At 42.6% G+C, this 26,869-nt stretch overlaps 1 protein-coding gene across 1 annotated transcript; it reads right to left on the bottom strand.

The window, feature by feature from the left end:
• Positions 1-21,856: 21,856 nt before the first annotated feature.
• On the bottom strand, positions 21,857-26,497 carry LOC149290506 (uncharacterized). Its single transcript, XM_089489386.1, has 2 exons — positions 26,453-26,497; positions 21,857-22,599 (listed from the first exon to the last, which is right to left on the bottom strand). The coding sequence occupies exons 1-2, from the start codon at positions 26,484-26,486 to the stop codon at positions 21,950-21,952; spliced, it is 684 nt and encodes a 227-aa protein (XP_089345512.1). The 5' UTR covers positions 26,487-26,497; the 3' UTR covers positions 21,857-21,949.
• Positions 26,498-26,869: the final 372 nt, after the last annotated feature.

Here is a 26,869-nt window from a genome sequence, read left to right as displayed (position 1 = left end):
TGGTGGGAATTGTAGGTGGGGGCTAGGTTTGGTAGAAGGTGGAGTTTTAGGTTTTGGGGTTTCAATATGTCCTTTGGCTTGGGGAGGGCAGTTCTGGCTTAAACACTGAATTTCTGACTATGTTTTCAATAAAGTTCTTTGCTATTTCAACACATTGGACTCTTTGATGCACAGAAGTTCTGAATTTGCACAAAACTGACACCTTCTTCTCTCCTCAGCCCTCAGCTCCATTCCCAGTTATAAGAACAGGCCGCCAGCAGAATGAACAGCAGCAGCAGTAAGGCCCTGGTGATCCCTGTGCATGATCAGAAGGGGCCTTTCGATGTATGTGTGCTTGCGCAGTCTCACACCTGAAGCCATTGCTGCTTTCACAGTCTGTTCTGAGAGAGGCAAGGAAGTGGGGAGAGCTCTCGTTCTATTGAAGGAATGGCTAGAGGGTCTCCCAGGGGGGGAGGGCTCGGGGTTATAAGAAGGAAGAAAGCCCCTCTTCTCTCCCCAAAGAAAGGGAGCGGGCTTCCCAGGCCTCCTCTCCTTCTTTCTTTCCCTTTGTTCTCCTCAGGGGATTCCTTGAGGCCTAGGTACTTGGGGGGTTATTAGGAGAAAAGAGGGCAGGAGGGACCCTTGGAGAGAGGTATGGCCATGGAGGGGATCAGGATCCAAAGGTAAAAAGGGCTTTGAGGAGCCCCCTTCCTCCTGGAAAGTGGGGCAGAGCAAAGACCCTCCATTCTTATGCCTCATTTGGAGAATATTTTTGTGCCAAATAAAGAGCATCACACAGGATAGCATTGGAAATAACATTTTTTGGGTGGGAGGAGTTTTCCCTGGGGTCTTGTGGAAGGGGCTCTATCTGGGCAGGAGAGAAGAGCCCAAATTTAGGACACAGACAAGAGAAGGCAGATGGAGGGACCCAAAGCCCCTTCTGGAAGAGGGACACCCCCATGGTAACCTCGGAACTAGGCTTAGAGGCCCACAAGATTTGGATTTTCCTTCGCAACAACCCTGCAGAGGAGGAAAAGGAGAAAGACCTTCAGCCCCTGAAAGATTACCCCCCTCCCGGTTCTGGGAAAATGCTGAAAGGGCCTTGGACCCCCTTGAAGGGATGTAGGTTAAAGGATGGGAAGGAGGAGGGAGGGAGGGAAAGTGCCAAGGGCAGAGAAGCATAAAGGGACTGCTGAAGTGGGGAGCATCTGGGACCTGATCCAGAAATCCACCTCCCAGAACCCATTGTTAGAGCCTACCACAGCTCAGTGTGATGCTTTAAATGACCATTTCGCAGATAAAATCTCTCACAGAAGAACCAACTTCGATACCAGCATAAGATGATGATGATAATAATAATAATAATAATAATAGATTTATTTCTAGGTTACAACAATAAAATACATTGAGATTACAATAAAATCCAAAAGAAATCAATCCCTATGCCCACCCCGATCCCAATACTAAAACTGGATCAAACAATGATAGTATAAAACAATAAAACAGTAAAAACATTCGATTAGAGGCTATAGGTGAGGTGTCCAGTGACTCTGTGAATAAGATCATACTGGATCATTTTGAATCTGTGAGTAAAAAGTATGTGGACAAGCTCCTTGGAAGTGTGAAGAAGACAAATTGCCCTCTCGACCCTTGCCTTTCATGGCTGGTCATCCAAGGAGGAGATGCTTTGAGGACTCACCTGAGATATATCATAGATGCATCTCTTAGTTAAGGCTATTTTCCATCTTGCTTAAAAGAAGCGGTGATATGGCCTCTTCTGAAAAAGCCCTCCCCAGATCCCTTGGACATGAAGAATTACAGACCGGTCTCCCATCTTCCATTTCTAAACAAGGTGATTGAGAAGGCAGTTGCTCTTCAACACCAAGTAGTCTTGGAAGAATCAGATTATCTAGACCCATTTCAAACTGGCTTCAGGATGGGATACGGAGTCAAGATTGCTATGCTCACCTTAGATGATCTCCACTTGAGTATTGACAGTGGAAGTGTGACCCTGTGGATGCTTTTGGACCTCTCAGTGGCTTTTGATACTAGTGAACATGGCATCCTTCTGGAACTCCTGAGAGAATTGGGGATAGGGGCCAATGCATTGCAATGGTTCCGGTCCTATTTCTCAAGCAGATTCCAGATGGAGATGCTTGGGGACAGTTGCTCCTCTAAAAAGGAGCTTAAATCCAGCATTCCCCAGGGCGCCTTCCTATCCCCAATGCTATTCAGCATCTACATGAAACCGCCAAGAGGGTTCATCCAGAGGCATTGGGCTGGTGCTATCAGTATGCTCATGACATCCAGAGATATCTCAGTGTCAACTAAAGAAGGCATCTCCCTCTCAATGAATGTCTTGAGGCAGCAATGGGCTGGATAAGGAAAGAAAAGAATGAAACTGAATCCAGATAAAACGGAGGTGCATGTTGTTGGAGGTCCTAATCTGGGTATGGAGGTTTGTCAACCGGTCCTGGATGGAGTCACACTTCCCCTAAAGGACTGTGTTTGCAGTTTGGGGGTGCTCCTGAATCCATTGCTCCAGATGTCAGCTCAGATAGATGCGATGGCCAAGAATGCCTGTTATCATCTTTGACTGATACACCAACTGCGTCCCTTCCTGGAACCTGAAGACCTAAAAACTATGGTGCATGCGCTGGTAACCTCACATCTTGACTTCTGTAATGTGCTCTACATAGCGCTACCCTTATATCAAGTCCGGAAACTTCAACTAATCCAAAATATGGCAGCCAGAGTGGTCACTGGAAGATCTAGAGGTGACCATATCACACCTATACTAACCTCTCTTCACTGGCTGCCCATTAATTTCCAGGGACAGTACAAGGTGATAGTTATAACCTTTGAAGCCCTTCATTGCTTGGGTCCAGCTTACTTACAGGATCCTCTTTTCCCATACAATCTGCCCCACATATTGAGGTCCTCTAGTAAAAGGTTACTGCAGCCAACCATAACAAGGCTCTCTGCATTTACCCAGAGGATCCTCTCTTCTGCTGCTCCCAGTTTATGGAATGGCCTCCGGAAGAGGTCTGATATATCACCCGTCTTGAAGGCTTTAAAAATGCGATCAAGACGTATATCTTCCGGCAGGCCTTTTCAGATTAACATTACAGCAATCTCCAATTAATTTAATAAATTGTTCAACAACTGCTCTAACTGCCTCTGCTCTATTTTTAATAATTATTTTAATAATTGTTTAAGAACTTAATTGTATTTTAATGTGGATGGGAGGAATTGGGAGAGTTTTGGATGCAACAATGATAAGTTGCTATTGTATTTTACTTATGCTTTTACTGTTAGCCTCTTTGATCTGTTTGGAGAAGCGCAATAATAATAATAATAATAATAATAATAATAATACAATGATTTGATAAATAACCAAGGCAATATGATTAAATTAAAAACATTAGAGGAAATAAGAGAAGAAGGTAAACAATGTAATGGGCTTATTTTCAGGCAAATAAGAGAGAGGTTTTTGTTGGATATGAAAACATATGGAATAGAAATAATTAGTACAGAAATACTAGGAAATGTGCTTGCTATCGGGAAAGGTCCACTTGTGGGGAGATTGTATACAATCCTGTTAAAACATGATATGAAATCTGAAGTGGTTCAAGAAAACATGGTTCAATGGCCAAGAAAACAGGACACAATATTGAGATGGAAGAATGGGAGTTAACCTGGAAAAGGAGGATAAAATACACAGCTTCCCAAGCCCTAAGGGAAAACTACTACAAAGTATTTTTGATGGTATTTTAAACATGAAAATATACCTAGTGACATAATGTTGGTTTTAATCTTGACTGTCCAAGGCATTGAAATTATTGGGGGAAGAGAGTTCAGTAAAAAGTTTGGGGTGGATTTAATGTTGCCCTGCCCTGACCTCTGTTACTTAAAGGATAAATTCTCAGTGGGGAGGAATAACTAACTCTCTTTGCAAGACAGCCAGATGCGAACACGCTGCCCAACTCTAAAACCCCATGGAAAGTGCCTGAGGCTTCTTCTGTACCTTCTCAGTTAGTTCCAGGTCGTCCTCTGATTCTATGAGATCCATGTTTCTGTAGCCATGCCAGTAAGATCCCAGCGGCAAATGTGAGTCATCCTCCAATCCGCATTCAACATCCAAATGAGCTCTTTGACTCCGTAGGTCAGAGAAAACCTGTCCATTTGAACAAAGAGTAGAAAGATGAGCTGGTGCCCCTTTCCCATATTGCGGGTTTTCTCCTAAGGCCAAGAACCTATTGCATAAAAGTGTCCCAGACTCACTTGGCTCCCTTTCTCTGGGTCAGAAAGAATTGTCTGGTTCACGATCGCCGTCTCTTCTTCATTTCGCATGAGGCCTTTGTCATTCATCTTAAGGCCAGACAATTTTGTGGAGGGATGTTTCTTCTTTCCAAGTCCTTTGACTGGAGAAGATTTTTGTTTTAAGTATAAGAACAGTCTAACAAATAAATACAATTTTACCTGAGCAAATTAAGTGAAACTCAGAAAAAGCATCATAGGATATATCAGGAAGAACTCTCTTCATCATGTAAACTTTTAACAGGTTAACTAGTGGTCAAGTTGAAAGCAGTTCTTCATTTATCTGTGTTCAAAGGAGGTTTCCCATAGGCCACCTCCACCATAAAACTGTGGATGAAAAAGCCCACCAGCCTAAATGCCTAGAAAAGAAATTGAAGGCACCTTCCTGGTAGGATTTTTCTTGAACTGCCTCCCAAATAATATGTCTTCTGTCAAAGATTACAAGCCTTGTGTTTTTTAAGAAGCAAATCTGTGTCTAATCATGGCCAAGAAAGAGGTTCATACATTTCTAAATGGGGTTGAGAAAGCGGAAGGAGACCCAGTTTTCTCCTTCTCTCTTCTTGCTTGATCTTGGGGTCATTTAGTGGAGATGGGAAATTCAGGACAGACAACAGCAAAACAAAAACCACATTTCACACAGTTCATGTAAACTTTGACAGAGTGTGACTTCCATATTATTGGGGCATTGAATTTCCTCCAGGTTTCCATCCATGGGGCTGGAGCCCATTTCCAAAATAGAGTCAGCACCAGAGAGAGCTCAGACTAAAAGACTGAGCAGATTCACCAACCCACTAACATGGAAGTCTCCATTCACTACTCTCTATGTGATATAACTCCAAGCCATTGTCCTCCAATGTCCTCTTTCCCTCCCAGTTAACATTTGTAGATTATCCCTTGCAGATCTTGGAGAACGAACTTCCAACCGAAGGAAGAGCAATATCCTTATTTTACTAGTATGTGTTCTTTTTTAAACAACGCTTTTGTTCATTCTTTATTTTGTATCCTAAGCCACCTTGAGACCCATCCATGGGAGAAAGGTGGGATGAAATTTAATAGATAACACAACCATACAGTCCAAAGAACGTACAATAGGAATGAATGAATAAGAAGGATGCTCTCAGGTGAGATCAACCAGTCCAACTTGTGATGCCTTCACAAAGCAGGAGTAGTTTCCACTGTAAGAAAGACAGTACTCAAAACACTAACACAAAATAGGAAACAGGCAAACTAACCCAGAGAAATGCTCTTGTCCTGAGGTCTCTCCTCCTTCTCTCAGCCTCAACTGACTCAACTCCCTCCTTGGCCAAGATTCTCAGTTCTTTCCAGGGAAACCAACCAAAGAAACACATTCTCCTTGGTTCCATCTGACCACTTCTCCATGAGTCCAATTACATGGGTTGCATTTCTCTTAATAGGATGATTTCAACTGCTTTTTAACATTTCACAGTCAGCTCTCAGGATCCACAGATTGTGCATCTCAATATATCCCCCAAAAGCCAACCTTGATTTTGCCATTTTATGTAAGGCGCATCATACTACAACCCCATTGTTTGTTATAGGACTTGAACATCCACAGATTTTGGTTACTTCGTGAGGTCCTGAAACCAAACCTCAGCAGATACTGAGATCAAACTTTAAATAATGTTCAAATTCTTTTTATTTCAGAATAAACAACCATACATTCAATAAAATTACAATTCAAACATACATCACACTTGTTCTTAATTTTGTTATTATTATTACCATCTACATCTTTCACCTTCCTACCTCCTCTATTCTTTAAACCGCATGTCATCCTATCTTCCTGCTACCTTCTTTCTCATTCTTTCCTCCTCTCTCCTCCTTTCTCTCTCTCTCCTTCACAACTGTACCACTCTCTTTCTCATCATTCCATTCTACCCAACTGTAACCTTTACCTTCTACACTTACACATACCTTCAACTACATACCTAACTCTCTTTTTACCACCTCTATCTTCTTTCTCCCTTTCTTTCTCACTTCTAGAAGAATAGGAAAGAAGATCATATTTCAGCTTCCTAATTCATTCTATACTTTATCATGTACCATAACTTTCCTTTCTTTCTCTATTTCATATTTACTTCTACCTTGTTACTCAATTTACATTCTTCTACTCTATCCAAAGTTCAGTTAATACACAGAAAAGAATCTACAATGCCATCTCCTTCTATCTCCTTTGAAGGCTGACTGATGCATTTCTGCATCATTATATACAACAGGGATGACTCCACTCCACTCCTATGCCCTCTAACTCTAGGTGAATATAATGATGATGATGATGATGATGATGATGATGATGATGATGATATATTTAGATCCCGCCTTTTCCCGAAGGAATGAAGGCGGGTTACAAGAAAAAGTAATAAAATACAATATACATTTAAAATAATAGCCAAACCCTAGCCCTCCCTCCCGCCCCCCGGTCCCAATTATAAAAGTAAATTATGGGCCTGAACAGACAGGCCAAAATAAAACTGCTTCGTGTCACTTTGGAGGTATGCTGTTCAGATGACACATGCGTCTTAAGAGGCCAGAAGCTGCACCAAAGCTGCGCTCCAATCCTCAGGACTGTAGCATGGCTTCTGGCCTCTTAGGACACATGCATCATTTAAATAGCATACCTCCACAGTGATCCAAAGGAGCTTTATTTTGGCCTGTCTCTATGGGCTCTAAGTAAGATAAATTACAATACAGATAAGAGAAGGTTAAAATGGTCTAACATTAGGGTGGAGTGGCTGATGGGAAAACTTCTATCTATGCAGGGCAGCCGGGGTATCAGTATCAATAACAATGTTGGTGACCATGAAAAGCCCTACTCTGGAAAGGCCTGCTGAAAGAGATCCGTCTTAACAGCCTTTTTAAAGGCTTCTAAGGTGGTGATGTGACGGATCTCTTCCGGCAGCTCATCCCAAAGCCTAGGAGAGCCAGAAGAAAAGGTCCTCTGGGTTGTTGTAGCCAATCTAGTCTTCTTAGGCTTTAGGAGACTTTTTCTAGTGCAGGGAGGATTGTGTGGAAGAAGGCACTCCTGAAAGTAGTCTGGACCCAAGCCATGTAGGGCTTTAAGGGTTACAACCAACACCTTGTATCTTGCCCAGACACCAATGGGCAGCCAGTGGAGGGATTTAAGAGCCTCCCTTTGATTCTCTTGGATCCCTCTCCAAAATCTCATGGCCCCACAGAGACTCCCAAGAGAGGAGAGGAGGCCTGGCAGCCGGAGAAGAGGGGAGGAGGAGGGGGGCTTCCTTGCTTCCAGCCCCCAAAGCTGCCTCCCTACAGAAGAACCTCCAGACCCCCATCCTTGGCTCAGGGACGTAGCCAAGGGGGGGGGGGGTTCTTGGGGTCCGGACCCCCCCTTCCATTAGAAAAATGAATGGTGTGTGCTGCTGCGCCGCCGTACCCAAGCCCCATTATAATGGTGGCACTTAGTCTGGACCCCCCCCCCCTTCCTAAAATCCTAGCTACATCCCTGCTTGGCTCCAAAATGGGGCTTTTCCGCCTCAGCCATCCTTCTCACAGAAGAACCAAATTTGCCCCCCCCCCATCGCCATCTTGAGGCACCCATCTTCCCTTTCCTGCCAAGGAAACCCAGAAGGAGCCCTTCTTCTTCCTAAGCAGCCAACGGTCAAAGCCATCAGCCTTCTAGAACCCTCTTCAGGCTCCAAGCCAACCACCAGCCTTTCCCAGAATTCCACGCTCTCCCTCCTCCCAGCGGAGGAGACCGGGAGACGGAGCAATGGGTGCAAACGCCAGGAGAAGAGAGTTTGTTCTCTTAAACTTGTAATTCCAGTTGTGTCCCTTTATGAGGGAGAATGGGATATTATTATTATTATTATTATTATTATTATTACCAACAACAATAATTATGGTAATTAGCTTATTGTTCCCAAAACCACAGAGCCTTGTGAAATCTCAAAGACTGTGTTTATCACACGGAGGTTTTTGCAGCTCTTTGCAGCTCAGATCCAAAGCCACTGCGGGTCCAATGATGCAAATTCACACGACAACGTGAGTGTTATCACAGGCGATTCCTTTCTTCTTCTTTTTAAATAAAGTTTATTGAGTTTAAAATAAAACATACATACATACATCTTTCTAAAAACAACTGACAGTTACATTGACAAGGTATATGATATATCAATATTTGTATGTAGCCTTTTATTCTCAGAGGTTCAACAGTCAGTTCTTTGGCTTCTCCCATCTCATACCTTCTTCAGATCAGCTCCTCGCTCCTTTTATCTTTCTTATCTCACTCATCCAACTAATCACACTTTCCGTGTCTCTTCCTCCTCGTTCATACATACTCTAACCTTCTTCACATACTTAATCTTCTCTCTTCTCTTTACGAATCTGCCTCTGAATCTACATCTTCTACACACCTTGCTAATCTATCAACTACTTCTTCTAACGTTCTCATCTTCTGCACTAAAAGACTTCCGCCTCCATTGATTTATAAAGCTTAGTCCTCTCTTGCAATCCACTTCTCTTCTCTCGTTTCAGTTGTCCATTTGAAGTATAAGTTCTAGAAGATGGTCTGTTTACTTATATGAAATGATACAAATGGATAAACTCTCCTGTAGGATTAAAGAAGGCTCCTGGGAGACTCTTTCTAAGGACTGGTGCAAAGTCTTAGACCACATTAAGAAGAAATGGGGTGATATAATTATATGCTATTATCAGCTAGATCTTGAGATACTATGTTAGAGGTTAAAGAGATGATTACTTTTCTCTCTCTGAAAGCATGCTGGAAGAAATCTATTGGTTTACTTTGTTGTTGGAACGGTTTACCCTTTACTATAATTCTGAATTTGGTGGAAATAGTTATCCTTCAAGACTGGGCAGCTCTTTCGATCTCCATTTCTTTGCATGCAGGATCCTGGCGATAGAAACCATATACATTAAGGTTTTCTCATGTTTCTTATCCAGATTACCTTCAAACATCCCTAATAACAGCTTCAGGGGTTAATGGAAGTAGGAACCTATAGCTTTGTTACATTTCCAGCATATATTATTTGTATTTTTATATGTTTTAGCCAATTTTGCTGGTGCTAGATGCCATCTGAAATACATCTTCTACCAATGTTCCCTAAGGTTTTGGGCCACTGTCAATTTTATGCGTTGATTCCATGCTTTTCCCCATTGATTTAAATTGATAGTGTGACCACAATCTTTGGCCCGTTTTATCATTGATTCTTTGATTATTTCTTGCTCTGAGTCCCAGCTTAGCAACACCTTTTATATTTTACCATCAGACCTTTTTGATAGCCTTTGATCAATAAAAGCTTTTCTAGCTCTGAACTATCATCTTTTTTCTCCCATGATTTTAGGTCTTGCTGCGTTTTGGAGTATATTTGTTGATATTCAAACCAATTCAGATTCAAACCTTGTAAGTTTAAATCTTTTTGTGTTTTAATGTCTATTTCTTCACCCTTAAACTTTAAGAGATCGTCATAAATAATCCAATTCCCTTCTCTCTCCATTTTCGTTCTGTAAATGGCTTCTAAGGCGAGGCCCATTTTGGGAATCCCATAACTATCCCATAACCTTTATACTTGTTCCAAATCCTAAACAACGCATGTCTAATACAATGATTGTTAATCGAGGGATCTGCTTTTTCTTTGTCATATAAGAGAAAAGCGTGCCTTCCAAATTTAAGGCCTTCGCCTTCCAATTCTCATGATTCTTTATCTTGCAAATTAATCCAATTTTTAATTAGCCTCATCATATAATTTAATATTTGGAACCATTAACCCTCCTCTTTCCTTTGCGTCTTGTAAGATCTTTAGTTTTGCTCTAGGGTTTTCCCTCCCAAATGAAGTCTGTTAAATCCCTTTGCCAATTCTTAAGCATTTTCCCTGGGATTATAATAGGGAGGGTTTTAGGTCATATCTTCATTTTAATGGCAGCTATCTTACCTAAGAAGGATAAGTGCACTTTATTCCAATTATTAATTCCATTTTTAATTGTTTTCCCACAGAGTGCCATAGTTATTCCCGAAGAGTACATTTGTTTTATTTGAAATAATTAATCCTAAATATCTAATTTTCCCTTCAATTCCAGTGAATCCGGTTACTTTGGACATTTGTTCTTTATTCATATTTTTTGTTAAAATCGTGGATTTTGGTAAATTCACTCTGAAACCACTAAAGTCTCCAATGTTTTTTAGAGCCTTGATAAGCTTATCTGCATTATCTAAGGGCTCCTCTAGATTTATAAACAAATCATCCGCATAGGCTTTTATTTCATATGTATGTTTGTTAATTGTTACTCCCTTCAAATCAATATCCAATTTTACCTTCCTAATTAAAATCTCAATCACAACTAAGAAGAGAAGGGGAGATAAGGGGCATCCTTGACGCGTTCCCTTTTTAATTGGAAAGGAGGGGGCTTTCTCTCTGTTTCTTAAAATATTAGCCTTTTGATCCGAATACAATCTCTTTCCGTCTACGAAAATGATCTCCTATATTCATCGCCTCTAAGATTTTAAACATTGTGTTCCAATTTACAGAATCGAATGCTTTTTGTAGGTCTAAAAGAAATAAACCCGGCTGCTTGCCATTATGTCTATGATAGTCCTCCAAAATATTCAAGACATGCCACGTTTTCTCTTTTACTTGTCTTTCAGGGAGAAAACCTTTCTGATCCACATCAATAATTTGACTTAAGATCTTTTAAAATCTTTTAGCCAAAACTGCTGTGTATATTTTGTAGTCGGAGTTTAATAACGAGAGAGGCCTATAATTAGCGGGATCATCGTCTGCTTTGCTTTCTTTCAAGATTAAGGTAACATTTGCTTCTTTCCATGTATCTGGTCTTTTACCAGTAAGAGCTTCTTTGGAAACTTGGTATAAGGGGCGGCATAACTCTTCTTTAAAGGCTTGATACAAATCTAAGGGAAAGCCATCTGGGGTTTTATGGGCTTTCCCTTCCTCTATTGCTTTTAAAATTTAATCAATAGTTATATCTGGCTCTAAGAAATTTCTTTGCCCTTCGTCTGGTTTCACTCTTTCTTCTATGTTACGCCAATCGAGTAAGTTTTCCACCTTGAGATTTTCACTTCCATATAAGTTTTTGAAGTATTCAAAGAAGGTCTGTTTAATATCCTCTTGTCTTGATAATATTTTCCCGTCTTTCTTGATTTTTAAGATCTGGTTTCCATTTCTCTTCTCTTTTAATTTAAGGGCTAACCATCTCCCTACTTTTTTGGCATGATCGAAATAGTCTAATTGGGGGCTCCTTCCGTGGGACTTCCGCAGTGATTCCAAAGTGACCCCTCATTTGGTGAAATTGGTAACGAGTGAATTCACAGAAACCACTTCCAAGCTCACTCCGAATTGGTCTGGTGTGGAATGCAGCTCTGCTTCTGCTCTGTTTCACCACCACAAACCCCCCGGTTGCAAATTTCTCATGATGCAGCGCTGCAATTCGCCCCATTTCCTTCCTGTGGTCCTTTCGCTTTCAGGGCAACTGAGGGGGGGAATAGGCAGCCAATGGGAGTGGAGGAAGGTCCAGGTAATGGGAAGGAGGCCACGCCCCCTCAGGAATGGGGAGCCAATGGAAAATCACATTAGTCCCCATAGAGTTCGTTTTTAATCAATCAAAAACATTCCTAATAAAATCGCGCCCTCTTGTGGATACTCAGGGCACTGCAGCCTTCTTGGGCTTCTCACCAAGTTCTATCCTGGAGCGCCATCTGGTGGCCACTCTTGGCAATTCACTAATAGCAGTTAACCAAATTAAACAGTATATAAAACAAAAAGGAGCATCAGTTTCCCTCGGTTCGCCTCTGACGTCTTCCTCCTCCGCATCTTTAACTTGGACACCATCCACTTCATAAGGTCCTTTAATTCCTTTATGTCTTCCTCCATTCAATAAACGTCTACCTGGGGTTCTTCTGTCCTGGGGCGGCTATCAAGTGACTCCCCCACCGCCAGGTCCCAAGCTGTCACTCTGACCCCTGACGGCCTTCCTTTCCCCAGTCTGGGGCCGGAAACCCAAATCCTCCAGTGGTGGCCTGGATGGTGTGAGCTTCAGGAGGTTTCCCAGTCTTGGGCTTGGCCCTAGTTCCTCTGAAGAAGGCACCTGCTCCTCCACCACCGGACTCTCCAGAACCACCGGGTTCTCCAAGGACTCTTCTTGTTCCTGAGTCTCCATTGGAGTTAAAACTGTGAGACTTTACAAACAGTGAGATCTGGAGTCAGTCCTGTGCTCAGAAAATAAAACTCATTTGAAACAAAAGAAGTGTTATTGATGAATCCAGGCAGAAACACCCATTAACACCTTTTTGCAAAGTCTGAAGTCCAAAGGTACTTGCTCAATCCCTCCCTAAGCCAGCCCCCAATTCCCAAGCTAAAGCAACACAATCGGAGGTTGCATAGATACCAAGGTTGTGTATACTTCCCCTTCCCTTCTCCCAGACAGCCTCACCTTGAAGAGCGGTCTTCCCAAGCCAGCTTTCCTCCTCCTTGATAACCATCTCCAGCTGCAACCCCATCGATCTCTCCAAACGCCCTCCTTCATCTAAAAGCCACTCGATCTGTCCTTCTAATTTCCCACTACATGCTTTCTATAACCCATCACTCTACACTACCTACTATGAACTACAACTATAACTCCTCTTTAATAACCAAATCCTAATATTTTTACTCTTTATGACAGAACCCTTATATACTGTTTCTGACACACAATGGACCAGTCCCAATCCTTCAGGTATACATCACCAGTCTGAAGTGACAATTCTCCCATCTCAGTCTTTCAGGCAAGGAGCATCAGCGTGAAGTCATAATGAGCCTGAGTTCAAATTGGGCCAGTCTGAATCCTTCAGGTGAAGTCACAATAGTACCATCTCAATTCTTCAGGCAAGGAACCTCAGGCTGAGATCACAATGGTTCAGTTTCAATCCTTCAGGAAAGAAGCATCAGCATGAGGTTGCAATGGGCCAGTCTCAATCCTTTGGGTAAAGAGGACCACCCTGAAGTCACAATTGTACCATCTCAATCCTTCATCCAAGGAGCATCAGACTGAAGTCACCATGGGACAGTCTCAATGTTTCAGGCAAGAAGCATCAGCCTGAGGTCGCAATGGGCCAGTCTCACTCAGGGAAGGAGCACCAGCCTGAAATCATAATATGTCATGAATACTTTTATTCATGCATTTATTCATTTGGGATTCTAGGTTTACGTTTAGATTAGAGTTAAGATAGATGGGATTTATGGTGGGTTAAAATAATATGTTTTAATATGTGCATTAATAGAAGATGCAGCGCGCCCGCGGCATACGCGGGTGCGCTTTACGCGGCTTGAGCATACGCTATCAAGCCGCGGGGCGCGCGCAGGGCAAAAGGGGTGGCACGTCCCATTCAATTGCATGGGCGCACGCGCCTGTTGCACCCCGCACACCACCGCGCCACCATGCACGAGCCCCATTGTTTACAATGGGGCTTGAGCATAGGCAGAATTTGCCTTACGTGGAGGGATCCGGAACGGATCCCCGCGTAAGGCGAGGGCCCACTGTCCTAGAAAAAGGTAGAGAGATCATGGCTAAAGAATGTGATTGTTTGCTAGGATTGGAATGTGTGGGAATCATCCTTCTAACAGAGGCTTGAGTTTAAAAGACTGGTCTCTGTAAAAGGAGGGAGAACATAGAGAGTTATTGGTATTGTTATATTGTATTGTGTTGTTATGTGTTTATGCTTACTATATTTTTATACGGTATCATATTAGATTAGGATTGATGGGGTTTCATTATATATATATATATATATATATATATATATATAGTTAAGCCATAATGTTAATTAAAACTGTTGTGTGGCTGAGTTCTGTGGTCCAAGGAGATAGCTGCAGTGGTTGGGATAAGGAACATGAGAGCTTAATAGTTTTTAGAAACGCTGCCACAATCCCAGATGGGAGGACACTGCGCAGGGAAGTGCTATCCAATTAATTAGCTTTATTGGTTAATGGGGTGGCGTTAATTTATGGTTATAAAAGTGATATAACTATACTTTCTTTCATTCCTGACAAAAAGTCACTTCTATTGCATGTATCTTCTTCTTCAATAAAAGCTGTTCCTTTTTCAAAGTAGTGCCTTTTGTGTTGCAAGAGGGGCTGCAATTAGGACCCTGACAGATATCTCTCTCCTCTTCCATTCCCCCTGCTATCCCAAAAGGGCTGGAGAGCATACCAAACCAACCACAGAACCTTCCCCTGCTCTTGTTTAATGCCATGTCAGTCAAAAATACAACTCAGATAGTCCAGGATCTCCTACTGGATGAAGAGGCTGACCTGGCTTGTTTCACGGAGACCTGGCTGGGTGATGATAGCTCAGCCTCCTGGGCTCAGGCCTTACCAGCCGGGTTCTCCATCAATGAGCAGGTAAGGGGACGTCGCTTTGGTCCATAAGACAATCTTGCTTTGGCCAGGATACCTATCCGTAAGATGGACCACATCGAATTTATTTACCTCAGCTTAAAGACTAGGGAAAGTCTAGGGATTGTGTTGGTTTACCGTCCGCCCCGTTCCTTAACAGACTCTCTAGCGGAGCTGACACAACTGGTCTTTGAGCTGCTGCTGGATTCACCTAGGCTTTTAGTCCTGGGCGACTGCAACATCCCCCTCGATGCCCCTCAGCATGCGCAGGGATTGCCAGGGCCTAGATGCTGCTGCTTATTCCACTGGGGGCCTTTGTGGGAAAGGAAGGTATGCTCTGGGGGTTCAGTAGCCTCCCCTTCCTTCCTTCCTTCCTTCCTTCCTTCCTTCCTTCCTTCCTTCTTTTGAGGAGACCGCAATGGAGCCCAAGGTGCAGAGCTGGACTCAGGAGAGAAAGGCAGGAAAGGAAGGCTCTAGTTTGGAAATATAGCTCTCTGTATCCTGTATGTTTGTGTGTTTCTGTGCGTGTTTGCCTCTGTTGTTCTTATGGCTGGGAATGGAGCTGAGGACTGAGGAGAGAAGAAAGGGTCAGTTTTGTGCAAATGCAGAACTTCTGTGCATCAAAGAGTCCAGTGTGTTGAAATAGCAAAGAACTTTATTGAGAACACATAGAAATTCAGTGTTTAAGCCAGAACTGCCCACTCCAATCCAAACAATACATTAAAACCCCAAAACCTAAAACTCCACCCTCTTCCAAACCTAGCCCCCACCTCCAATTCCCACAGTCTATGCCCCAAAGGTAACAAGCCCCCCTTTGCCATTCCCAGAAACTAACCCTTTCTGTCAATACCTGCCCCCAACTTTCTTCAGCCAACACCCCACACATTGCAAAAGCTATCATTCCCATAACTATTCTAGACATCTATAACAAATCCCAGCCCCCGAACTACCGAACCTATACTACCACCCACAATCTCCAGCCAAATTTACAACCCAAAGTAATTATCTATACTATTAGCTATTAAAACCTTAAAATAACAAAATACAACTTTAGAACACAAACAGACATATCGACAGACAAAGCTTACAAACAAAACCACAAGGGCCTTTTCTTAGCACCACTGGATTGAAAATATATTTTTTGTATTCATTATTGACAAAAATAATGTTAATTCATTACTAGGATTTGTGTGGCTTCTCTCCTGTGTGGACTCTCTGATGTCTCTCTAGGACTGACTTGTAAGCAAATTTTCCCCCACAATGCTGACATTTATGTGACTTCTTTCCTGTGTGGACTCTCCCATGACTGACAAGTTCTTCTGTAAACAAGGAAAATGACAGACAAGACAATCTCAGCATTAAGAGAAGAAGATGTTACCCCACGATTTAGCCCCACGTTCACCCCTCCCTATTTCAGATTAGATTAATAAAGTTGGTGTGAGAGACCTGAGCATGACCCTGTTCTGGATGCCCCCAAATCTATATAATGATTGTATCCTTACTCATAGGAGCTAGCAAAGAAGAGACTGAGGGAACTTTGATGAGGGAATCAGTGGAAGCAGATAGTCAAAGGACTGCTGAAAAACATATTCCATTAAACATGGTTTGCAGTAAACTCCTGCGGCTGTGAGAGGGTCTCTCTGGTCCTTTTTCCAGGCAAAGCATTTTTCGAGGCAAAGCATTCTCTGAAGATGCCAGCCACAGATGCTGGCGAAACGTCAGAAAGAAACTCTGCCAGAACATGGCCACAGAGCCCAGAAAACCCACAAAAAACTGTGTATGCCGGCCATGAAAGCCTTCGACTTTACATATCATAAAAACATCACAAAGTATAAACATTCCAGTTACAGTAATCGCAGGGCAGTTATGTGTTATGACTGGAAGTAAACATATATGCAATTATAATTATATATACACACTGATGTTGAACAGAACGTGGGCGGTGTATACATGTGCAGGTGCGTCCATGTGCATGCTTATGTACCCGCATATTTCTCCATGCGTTTGCTTAAGTTTAAATTGTACGCAAGTAGAAGAGTATATATAAATGTGTGTGTGTATATATACGCGTGTGTGTGTGTGTGTGTGTGTGTGTGTATAATCCAACATATATGTGTACATGTGCTTGCATCTCTCTCTCTCTCTCTCTCTCTCTCTCTCTCTCTGTGCGTATATATATATATATATATATATGTGTGTGTGTGTGTGTGTGTGTTTAAATACGTGCGCATACACATGCACAAGTTCAGACAGGTATCTATGGATATGTGTAGGTGTATCTATGGATGTTGTATGCAAGATCGATAGACTTGAAACATTATATGGGCATGGACAGGGGGAGCGTTTCCCTGTTAGTGCTCTTGGACATCTCAGCGGCCTTCGATACCATCGACCATGGTATCCTTCTGGGACGCCTGAGGGAGTTGGGAATTGGGGGCACTGCTTTGCAGTGGTTCCGTTCCTACCTCTCGGGTAGGTCCCAGATGGTGGAGCTGGGGGACTGTCGCTCCGATAGGAGGGCCCTGGCATCTGGTGTCCCTCAGGGAGCGATTCTGTCCCCTATGCTATTCAACATTTACATGAAGCCGCTGGGAGAGATCATCCGGAGACATGGGGCGCGGTGTTATCAGTACACTGATGACACCCAGATAATTTTCTCTATGTCTCCGACTGATGCAGTAACTAAGGATGGCATCTCTCCTCTAGATGCCTGCTTGGCGTCAGTAATGGGCTGGATGAGGGAGAACAAACTCAGTGTGAATCCAGGGAAAACGGAAGTACTGGTGATAGGTTCCCCGGTTTCGGGTGGTGAGATCTGTCACCCGGCCCTGAACGGGGTCACGCTCCCCCTGACGGACTCAGTGCGCAGCTTGGGAGTGCTCCTTGATTCGTCGCTCCAGCTGACTTCTCAGGTGGATGCGACGGTCAGGAGTGCCTGTTATCAGCTTCGGCTGATACGCCAGCTGCGTCCCTACCTGGACCGAAAGGACCTAGAGTCTGTTGTACATGCTTTGGTAACCTCTCGATTGGATTTCTGCAATGCGCTCTACATGGGGCAACCCTTGTACCAAACTCGGAAGCTGCAATTGGTGCAGAACCTGGCAGCCAGATTGGTCGCTGGTAGCTCCAGGTCGGACCATATAACACCTATTTTAAAAGACCTTCACTGGCTGCCTATCCGCTTCCGAGCTCAATACAAGGTGTTGGTTTTGACCTATAAAGCCCTAAATGGCTTGGGCCCAGGGTACTTGGAGGACCGCCTCTCCCCATATAATCCACCCCGCACACTCAGAACATCCGGGACTAAATTGTTGGAGGTCCCTAGGTCTAACCTTACCCAGACCTCACAGAGGGCTTTTACTACTGCTGCCCCTTTACTTTGGAATAAGCTCCCTGCAGAGCTTCGCTCCACCGCCTCATTAGCTGTCTTTAAAAAACAGTTGAAAACATATCTATTCCGGCTGGCCTTCCCACCTTAATTTGTTTGTCTATTCTTCCTGCCCCTTCTTTCCCTTCTGACCCTGGATCGATGGAACTTTTTTGCATTTTTCTTCTGCCCCTGATATGTATATTTTCCTATTTTACTGTTTCCTGTTCCTGTTTTTTGTAGTAATGGTTTTAACTGTTATATTGAATTTTTAATCTTGTACTGTAATGTTTTTATAAATTTTGTAAGCCGCCCTGATCATTTCCATGGAAGGGCGGGGTAGAAATAAAATTTTATATATATATATATATATATATATATATAGGTTCATAAAGGTATAAGTCTGAGTGGTCTTAGATAGAGATGCCTCCACATATATACATATATGTATATACACAAACACACATGCACACATGCATCTGTTGTTGTCCATTGTTCTGGTCCGTTGTTCCAGGTGATGCTGGAGAAGACGCCCTGCCTCCAGCGGAACCAGAAGCTGCAGGCGATGAGGAGAGGGACTCCTTGCCCAATGCATCGCTCACCTGGAGGGCCAGCACCAGGAAGGTCACAAAGGCCCCATTCCCACTCCCTCATTTGCCCTGGATAGAACTGGGCAGATCCGGGTGCCCCATAACAAATCTCCCCAGAAACAAGTTCCTACTACCCTTTACCTCAATCAGGGTAATCTACCCCCTGAACTTGACCCAATCATGACCGGGGCTGAGTTCATATTTGTCGGCAACAGGGAAGAGCCGGTTGTTTTCAAAAGGAAAGGGTCCATAGTCCGCTTTCAGAAAAAACGCACTAATTGGGATTTGCCCTGGATCTCTTGTGCAAGCCCCTGACAGAGTTGTGTTAAAATTGGTGTGAGTGTGAACTTCCAACTTTTAAACCGGTTTGGGAACCAGGGTAAAATGTAGTCTGAATGGCCTTATATTTAAGGGTGAAGGAAGCAAGAAACAACAAGCAAAGTCTAAACACTTCCTTTTACCATTGCAGCGTTGGAGCGTGTCGCCACCCTTGAACTGTCAATCACTCAACTGCAGCAAGGCCAGGAGCAGCAAAGAATGTGGCTATACAACTCCGTGTGTGGCGTTTCCAACAACAATGATGTGGGCCTTCCTTTTCTTATTTTCAAATTTCTTATTACACTGAGATATTCCCATGATAGTATTTAAATTACCAAATATCGACCAAATATTAACTATTAATTTAACGGGATTTTATTACCCTTTTCTTCAAATGTTTTAAGACAACTCCATTCCATTTCTAAATCTTCTTTTGATTTCCCTCTTAGTAAAGCAGATACTACATCCATATTTCTAGCTTCATATTTCTTAATCAACCAATCTTTGATAGAAGGATTAATTGTAGATTTCCAAACCTGAGCACATACGATCCTTGCACATGAGACCATATATAAAACAATTCTATTGTATTTTACTGACTTTATGTTGTGTGTCATGTTTAGTAAAAATAAATTGGGTTCAAAGGGAATATTTATATCCAGAATGTTTTGGATGCTTCCATGAATCCTTTGCCAGAATCCTTTAATGCATGTCCACCAATATGAAAGAAGCTTCCCTCGGGTTCCCCGCATTTCCATCACTTAGTATTGACAGTTTTGTATATCTGGTGGATTTCTGGGGGGTTAGATACCACCTGTATAACATTTTGATGTAATTTCATTTATAGTTTTGGCACATAGTGAATTTATTTGTTCCTTTCCATGATTTTCCCCATTCCTCTATACTTATAGTTTTATCTATATCACGTGCCCATCTTACCATGCTGTGTTTAATAATGTCATCTTCTAGATCTCTTTCTTTGAATAGTTTATAATATTTGGATATGTGTTTACCTTTTTTGTCCATCATAATTTTATCTATTTATCCTCGTTAACCCAGGAGCTTTATTATCTGCCTTAAAACGACTGTTTAATTGGTTGTATAAAAACCAATCCTTCATGTTTCCTTTTTCATTAAGTTCTTCCATAGATTTCATACTGTATTTTCCTTTTGGTGTTTTGTTTATTAAATCTCCATATCTTAGCCATGGAGTATCTTTGTCCTTTGTTCTATTGTAATAGGCTTCTTGCAATGACACCCAAAATTGATGTCTCATTTTATACCATACTTTAAGCAATGATCTTCTTATAACATGATGGTTAAAAGTATTATCATCTTTTGGTTTTGTATACCACATATATGCATGTATACCAAGATTCAGGTTAGCTTTTTCTATATTCAATAAATTATTGTTTTCTAATTTGAATCATTCTTCTAGTCATTTGAGACAAGCTGCATAATAATACAGCTTAAAGTTTGGTAAGTTACATCCCCCCTTGAAGCAAAGATCATTTACTAAGGCAACCATAAAATTTCGACTCCGTATCCCATCCTGAGGCCAGTTTGAAATGGGTCCAGATAATCTGTTTCATCCAAGACCACTTGGAGATGAAGAGCAACTGCCCTCTCAATCATATTGCTTAGAAATGGGAGACTGGTCTGTAATTGTTCATGTCCAAGGGATCTAGGGAAGGCTTCTCCATAAAGGGCCGTAGCACCGCTTCTTTTAAGCATGATGGAAAATAGCCCTAACTAAGAGATGCATATATGATATATTTCAGGTGATATAAAAAGGGCAAGGGTTGGGAGGGCAAGTTCTCCTCTTCACACTTACAAGGAGCTTGTCCACATCCTCAGTACTCAGATTCAAATTGATCCAGTATGATCTTACTCAGGGACACCTCACTTACAGCCTCCGCAATAATGCTGACGTCCAATTTGGCTCTTATCTGAGAGATATTATCTGTGAAATAGTCATTTAAACTATCATAGTGAGCTGTGGAAGGCTCTAATAATGGGTTCCAGGAGGAAGGTGCCTAATCAGGTCCAAGATCTCCACCCCCCCCCCCCCCCGACTTCAGCAGTCCCTTTATGCTTCTCTTCCCTTGGCACTTTCATTCCTTTCAGATGCCCCAAAGACCCCTTGTCAGCATGCGCAGGGATCGTAAGGCCTTTGCTGCTGCTGCTGTTTATTCCATTGTCGGCCTTTGGAAGAAGGGAAGGACTACGGCCTTTTTTCCTTCCTTCCAGAATGGAGCCCAAGCTGCGGAGCTGGACTCAGGAGGGAAAGGCTGGGAAGGCTCTGCTTTGTACATATATCTCTGTCTCTCTGAGTATATATGTGTGTATGTGTGTTTGCCTCTGTTTTTATGGCTGGGAATGGAGCTGAGGGCTGAGGAGAGAAGAAAGGGTACATTTTGTGCAAATGCAGAATTTCTGTACACCAATGAGTCCAGTGTGTTGAAACAACAAAAACTTTATTTCAAACACATAATCAGAAATTCAGTGTTTAAGTCAGAGCTGCCATCCCCAAACCAAACATTAAAACCCCAAAACCTAAAACATCACACTCATCCAAACCTGGCCCCCACCTCCAATTCCCACAGTCTATGTCCCACAGATAACAAAGCCCCCTTTGCCATTCCCACAAACTAGCCCTTTCTGCTAATACCTGTCCCCAACTTTCTTCAGCCAACATCGAACAAATTCCACGTGCTATCATTCCCATAACTATTCTAACCAGCTGCAGCCAATCCCACCCCTCTGTTTAACTAACCTATTCCACCACCATGATCCCCACTCAAATTTATAAACGAAAGCAATAAGCTATAATAAAGGCAAATAAAACCTCAAAATAACAAAATATAATTGAAAAACATAAACAGGCATATGGACACAAAAACCTAACACACGAAATCACAAGGGCTTTTTCTTATCACCACAAGATTTAAAATATATTCTTTGTTTTGCTTCTTGATAAATATAATGTTAGTTCATTTCTGGAATTTGTGTGGCTTCTCTCCTGTGTGGACTCTCTGATGTCTCACTAGGTGTGACTTCGAAGAAAAACATTTCCCACAATGCTGGCATTTGTATGGCTTCTCTCCTGTGTGGACTCTCTGATGATTCACTAGGTTTGACTTCTGAGAAAAACATTTCCCACAACGCTGGCATTTGTATGGCTTCTCTCCTGTGTGGACTCTCTGATGTGCCAATAGGTTTGACTTGGAAGAAAAACATTTCCCACAATGCTGGCATTTGTATGGCTTCTCTCCTGTGTGGACTCTGTGATGTGCCAATAGGTATGACTTTGAAGAAAAACATTTCCAACAACGCTGGCATTTGTATGGCTTCTCTCCTGTGTGGACTCTCTGATGTATCACTAGGTGTGCCTTTGAAGAAAAACATTTCCCACAATGCTGGCATTTGTATGGCTTCTCTCCTGTGTGGACTCTCTGATGTTTCACTAGGTCTGACTTGGAAGAAAAACATTTCCAACAACGCTGGCATTTGTATGGCTTCTCTCCTGTGTGGACTCTTCGATGCATGACAAGGACTGACTTGTAGGCAAAACACTTCCCACAATGTTGGCATTTGTATGGCTTCTCTCCTGTGTGGACTCTCTCGTGACTGACAAATTCTTCTGTAAAGGAGGACAATGACAGACAAGACTGAATGTCAGTGTTAAGAGAGGAAAGGGTTACGCCAAGATTTAGCCCCACATTTATCCCTCCCTATTTGAGATTAAATTAATAATGTTGGTGTGAGTGACCTGAGCATGACCCTGTTCTGGATGCCCCAAATCCATATAATGACTGTATCCTTACTCATAGGAGCTACCAAAGAAGAAATTGAAGGGGAACTGTCATGAGGAAATCAGTAGAAGCAGATAGTCAGGCATTTGAAAAATATTCCAATATATATATGTAAAAATACTTTGATTGAAAAGTGGCATCATTTCCTGTGAGACTGCCATAGAGTGTTGAGTCAGAGCACATGGCATGATGCAAGCTAACTGCAGAGGAAGCTTCATGCTGTGTGGCACCAGGAGATGACTCACAACCAATACAGTATACAGCGCACATGTGGATTGATGTGGGTTGGAGTTGTGTGTACAAGAGATTGTGAAGTTGATGAAAGTCAGAGAGGAGAGCTGGTACATATTTGTTTTCTATTGCAACTCAAGCTAAAGAACCTCCAAGGACTTGGAGGAAATCAACTGGGTCTGTGAGTTATTTTTAAGTGTGGAAAGTGGTTAATGCATTGCCAATGCCTATATCTGGAGATTTGCTACTGTACTCTGCTATGTTATTATTGAACTCTGGGAGTGTCGCCTTCAGACTGTGCTATACATTGGCTTTGAATGAGACCAGAATTCAGACCAGAATTCAGAGCCAAGAAGGACCTGAGAGCCGGTGTGATAATCCTTTTTGGCTGAAGTATTTCCACCAAGCACCCATTTCATTTAATTCAGTTTCAGACAATTCTTTCCCCACCCAAGAAACAGGCTAAAGCAATTCCAAGTTATGGAACAACTTGCCGGAGGAGATCCGTCTTAACACCACCTTGGATGCTTTCAAGAAAGGACTTAAGACGGATCCCTTCCGGCAGGCTTACCCAGCTGACCTCTTGTAAAGAACTTAAGGAAAAATCCCACTTCTGATCACATGCATTTTAAATGAATTTTTTTATTTGTCCCAAATTGAGTTTTAAGCGTTTTGTTGTTTTACTGTGTGTAAATTGGATGCTATTGTTGTTTTGTGGCTATTTTACGGTTGTAATACCGCCTCACTCCACTGAGAGAGGTGGATAAATACAAATAAAACTTATTATTATTATTATCAGTATAATCTGTGAGGTTGGTGGCTGCCTCCCAATCCCCAAGGCCCCTCTCCTGGCCCTTCCCAGAGGTCCCTTTCTCTCCGCACAGAGCTAGGCGATCCTGGCTTTGCTCCTGCCTCCCCCTCCTGGCTCCCATAGGCCTAGAATCATAGAGATGGAAGAGACTACGAGGGCCATCCAGTCCAACCCCATTCTGCCATGTAGGAATCAAAGCATCCCTGACAGATGGCCATCCAGCCTCTGTTTGAAGATCTCTAAGAAAGGAGACTCCACCAAAATCTCAGAGGGAGTTTGTTCCATTGTCGAACAGACCTTACTGTCAGGAAGTTCCTTCTTATGTTGAAGTGGAATCTCTTTTACTGCAGTTTGCATCCATTGTTCCGTGTTCCAGTCTCTGGAGCAGCAGAAAACAAGCTTGACATTCCTTCAAATATTTAAACAGGGCTATCATATCACCCCTTAACCTTCTCTTCTCCAGGCTAAACATCCCTAGTTACCCAAGTCGTTCCTCATAGTTTCCAAATCCTGCACCATTTTAGTCGCCCTCCTTTGGACATGCTCCAGTTTCTCCACATCCTTTTTGAATTGTGGTGCCCAGAACTGGACACAGTATTCCAGGTGGGGCCTGACCAAGGCAGAATACAGTGGCACTATTACTTCCCTTGATCCTGACACTATACTTCTATTGATGCAACCTAAATCGCATTGGCCTTGTTAGCTGCCGCATTACACTGTTGACTCATGTTCAACTTGTGGTTTACTTGGACTACTAGATCCCTTTCACACGTAGTTTCATTCAGCCAGGTGTCCCCCATCCTATATCTGTTATTTCATCTCCCTCTTAAGCCTAATCTCCTTCCCTTTCTCCCTCCGCTCTCCAACCTTCCTTCTTGCCCATCTGCACTGCTTCAGTATTTCACCTTCACCATCTCTTTCCTGCCTTTCTGTTTTTCACATTCGCTCCTTCTCTCTATCACAGACACACACCAACAGAGTGTGATGCATAAAAGGGACACTTTGAGGCTCATTTGCTGAGAAAGGCAGGATAATCCATATGCAAATTACTCATTGGGAAAGGCAAAGCAAGGGGGCTGGGACCTGGACTTCTGTTTTGGTGAGGATCAAGCACCAGGGAGCAGTATTAAGACATATCTAAGACAGGGATGGGCTACTGTTGGGGATTGGGGGCGTCACATTGGCCCCCTGGGGATCTCAGGGGCAACTGCACATTGTATTGCCTTAAAATAGGAATAAAGTTTTGTGCCTCAGTATCCCATTGCATCCCTTTTGGGAAGTGAAGCAGAACCTCAAAAGGCTGGAAGAGGGCCAAAAAAGGAAACATACTCAGAGATGTGCTACCATTTCAATGAGAAATGCATTACTGGTAATCTCCATGCTGTCTTCCTACAAAATCCTAGCATTGGTGAGATATCTGGGGGTGGAACTAAGTTTCAGAATTAAAAAGTCCTTTGCTTCCACCAAAAGGTTTATTGAGAAACTCAGGCAGAAGCGTCCATTAATAAGTCTAAGCTGTCTCTGAAGTGTCTAAACCTTTTCCCTCTGTCATTAACTACCTTCACACTCCTCCCTTTTCCTCCCCTTCAGCCCCTAAACAGCCCGGCTGCCAAGGTACCTCTTGCCTTCTTCTTCCACTGTTCACATACGCCACTCACCCCTGGAGCATGTCTGCCACCCAGAGTTCACAGAACAGGCAGTTAACAGCCTCCACAACTGCTTCCCTTCCCTGAAGCCATTCTAGGCCCCAATATCCTTACCAACTACTTAAAACTACTATCGTTTAAACGACTAACAATTTCTCCCTAAACCCCAAAAACATTCTGGATGAATGACAGAAGCTGGATTTGGCAATTGGCAATTTACAATGCAGTATTTAGAATCCTTATAAAGTGGAGAGCAATAGTGCCTCACAAAACTACAAATTCAGATATTCTACAGGATGTTGCTATCACAATTAAACTACATTTGAAAGGGATCTATGACTCCCAATAGACCAGAAGTTGAACTTGGGAAAAGTGTGATGCGGCAGCTAAAAAGGCCCATGTGATTCTAGGCTGCATCAATACGAGTAAAGTTTCTAGATCAAGGGAAGTAATAGTGTCACTCTATAGAGCTTTGGTCAGGCTTCACTTGGAATAATCCTGTGTCCAGGTCTGGCCTCTGAAATTCATAAAGGATGTTGACAGGTTGGAACATGCCCAGAGGAGGGCAACAAAAATGGTGAAAGATCTGGAAACCATAAAGCCCTATGAAGAGTGGCTTAGAGAGCTGGGTATGTTTACCCTGGAGAAAAGAAAATTAACAACAAATATGATATCCATGTTTAAATATTGGAAAGGGTCGTTTTGAGGATGAACCAAGCTTGCTTTCTGCTGCTACAGAGAAAGGAGACACCACAATGGATGCAAACCACAGGGAAAGAGGTTCCACCTAAACATTAACAGTAAGACCTATCGGACAGTGCAATATACTCCCTTAAAATTTGGTGGAGTCCTCTTCTTTGGAGGTCTTTAAACAGAAGCTGGATGGTGTTTGGAAATGTATTCCTGCATGGCAGAAGTGGGTTGAACTGGATGGCCCTTGTGGTCTATTCCAACTCTATGATTCTATAATGCTAGTGGATTCCGGTTCCTTACCCACAGAGGCCACGTTCTCATAATTCTCCATCATTACAGAACTGTACATAACTCTCTGCTTCTTAGTCAACAGTTTCCATTCGTCCTCGGTGAAATATATTGCCACATCTGCAAAGGTCACCTGCAACAGAAAATAGCCCTCATCCAGAGAGTGACTAAACAAAAGGGGAGGAAAGCACATGGTGCATCCAAATATTATTTCATCACTTTAGAATTCAGTCTAGGAAATAAACTTTAAATGCCATCAGCCAGAAAAAAGCTACTGCCTTTCAGATCCAGTTTGTCTTTAATCTTTTAAATATAATATACAATATAATTTAGGCCATAGCTGGGATATTGATGATGGATTAGGATACTGAGTGTCCCAAAATATATAGTACATTTAGCCATAAAAGAATTATGGTGCATTTAGCCATT

Source organism: Sceloporus occidentalis, unplaced genomic scaffold (assembly GCF_023333645.1).
Source record: "Sceloporus occidentalis isolate IW3139 unplaced genomic scaffold, rSceOcc1.0.p SCAF_39, whole genome shotgun sequence".
In the NCBI taxonomy this organism is placed as follows: Eukaryota; Metazoa; Chordata; class Lepidosauria; order Squamata; family Phrynosomatidae; genus Sceloporus; species Sceloporus occidentalis.
The sequence above is the reverse complement of the archived record's forward strand: the minus strand, read 5'-3'. Positions and strand labels throughout refer to the sequence as shown.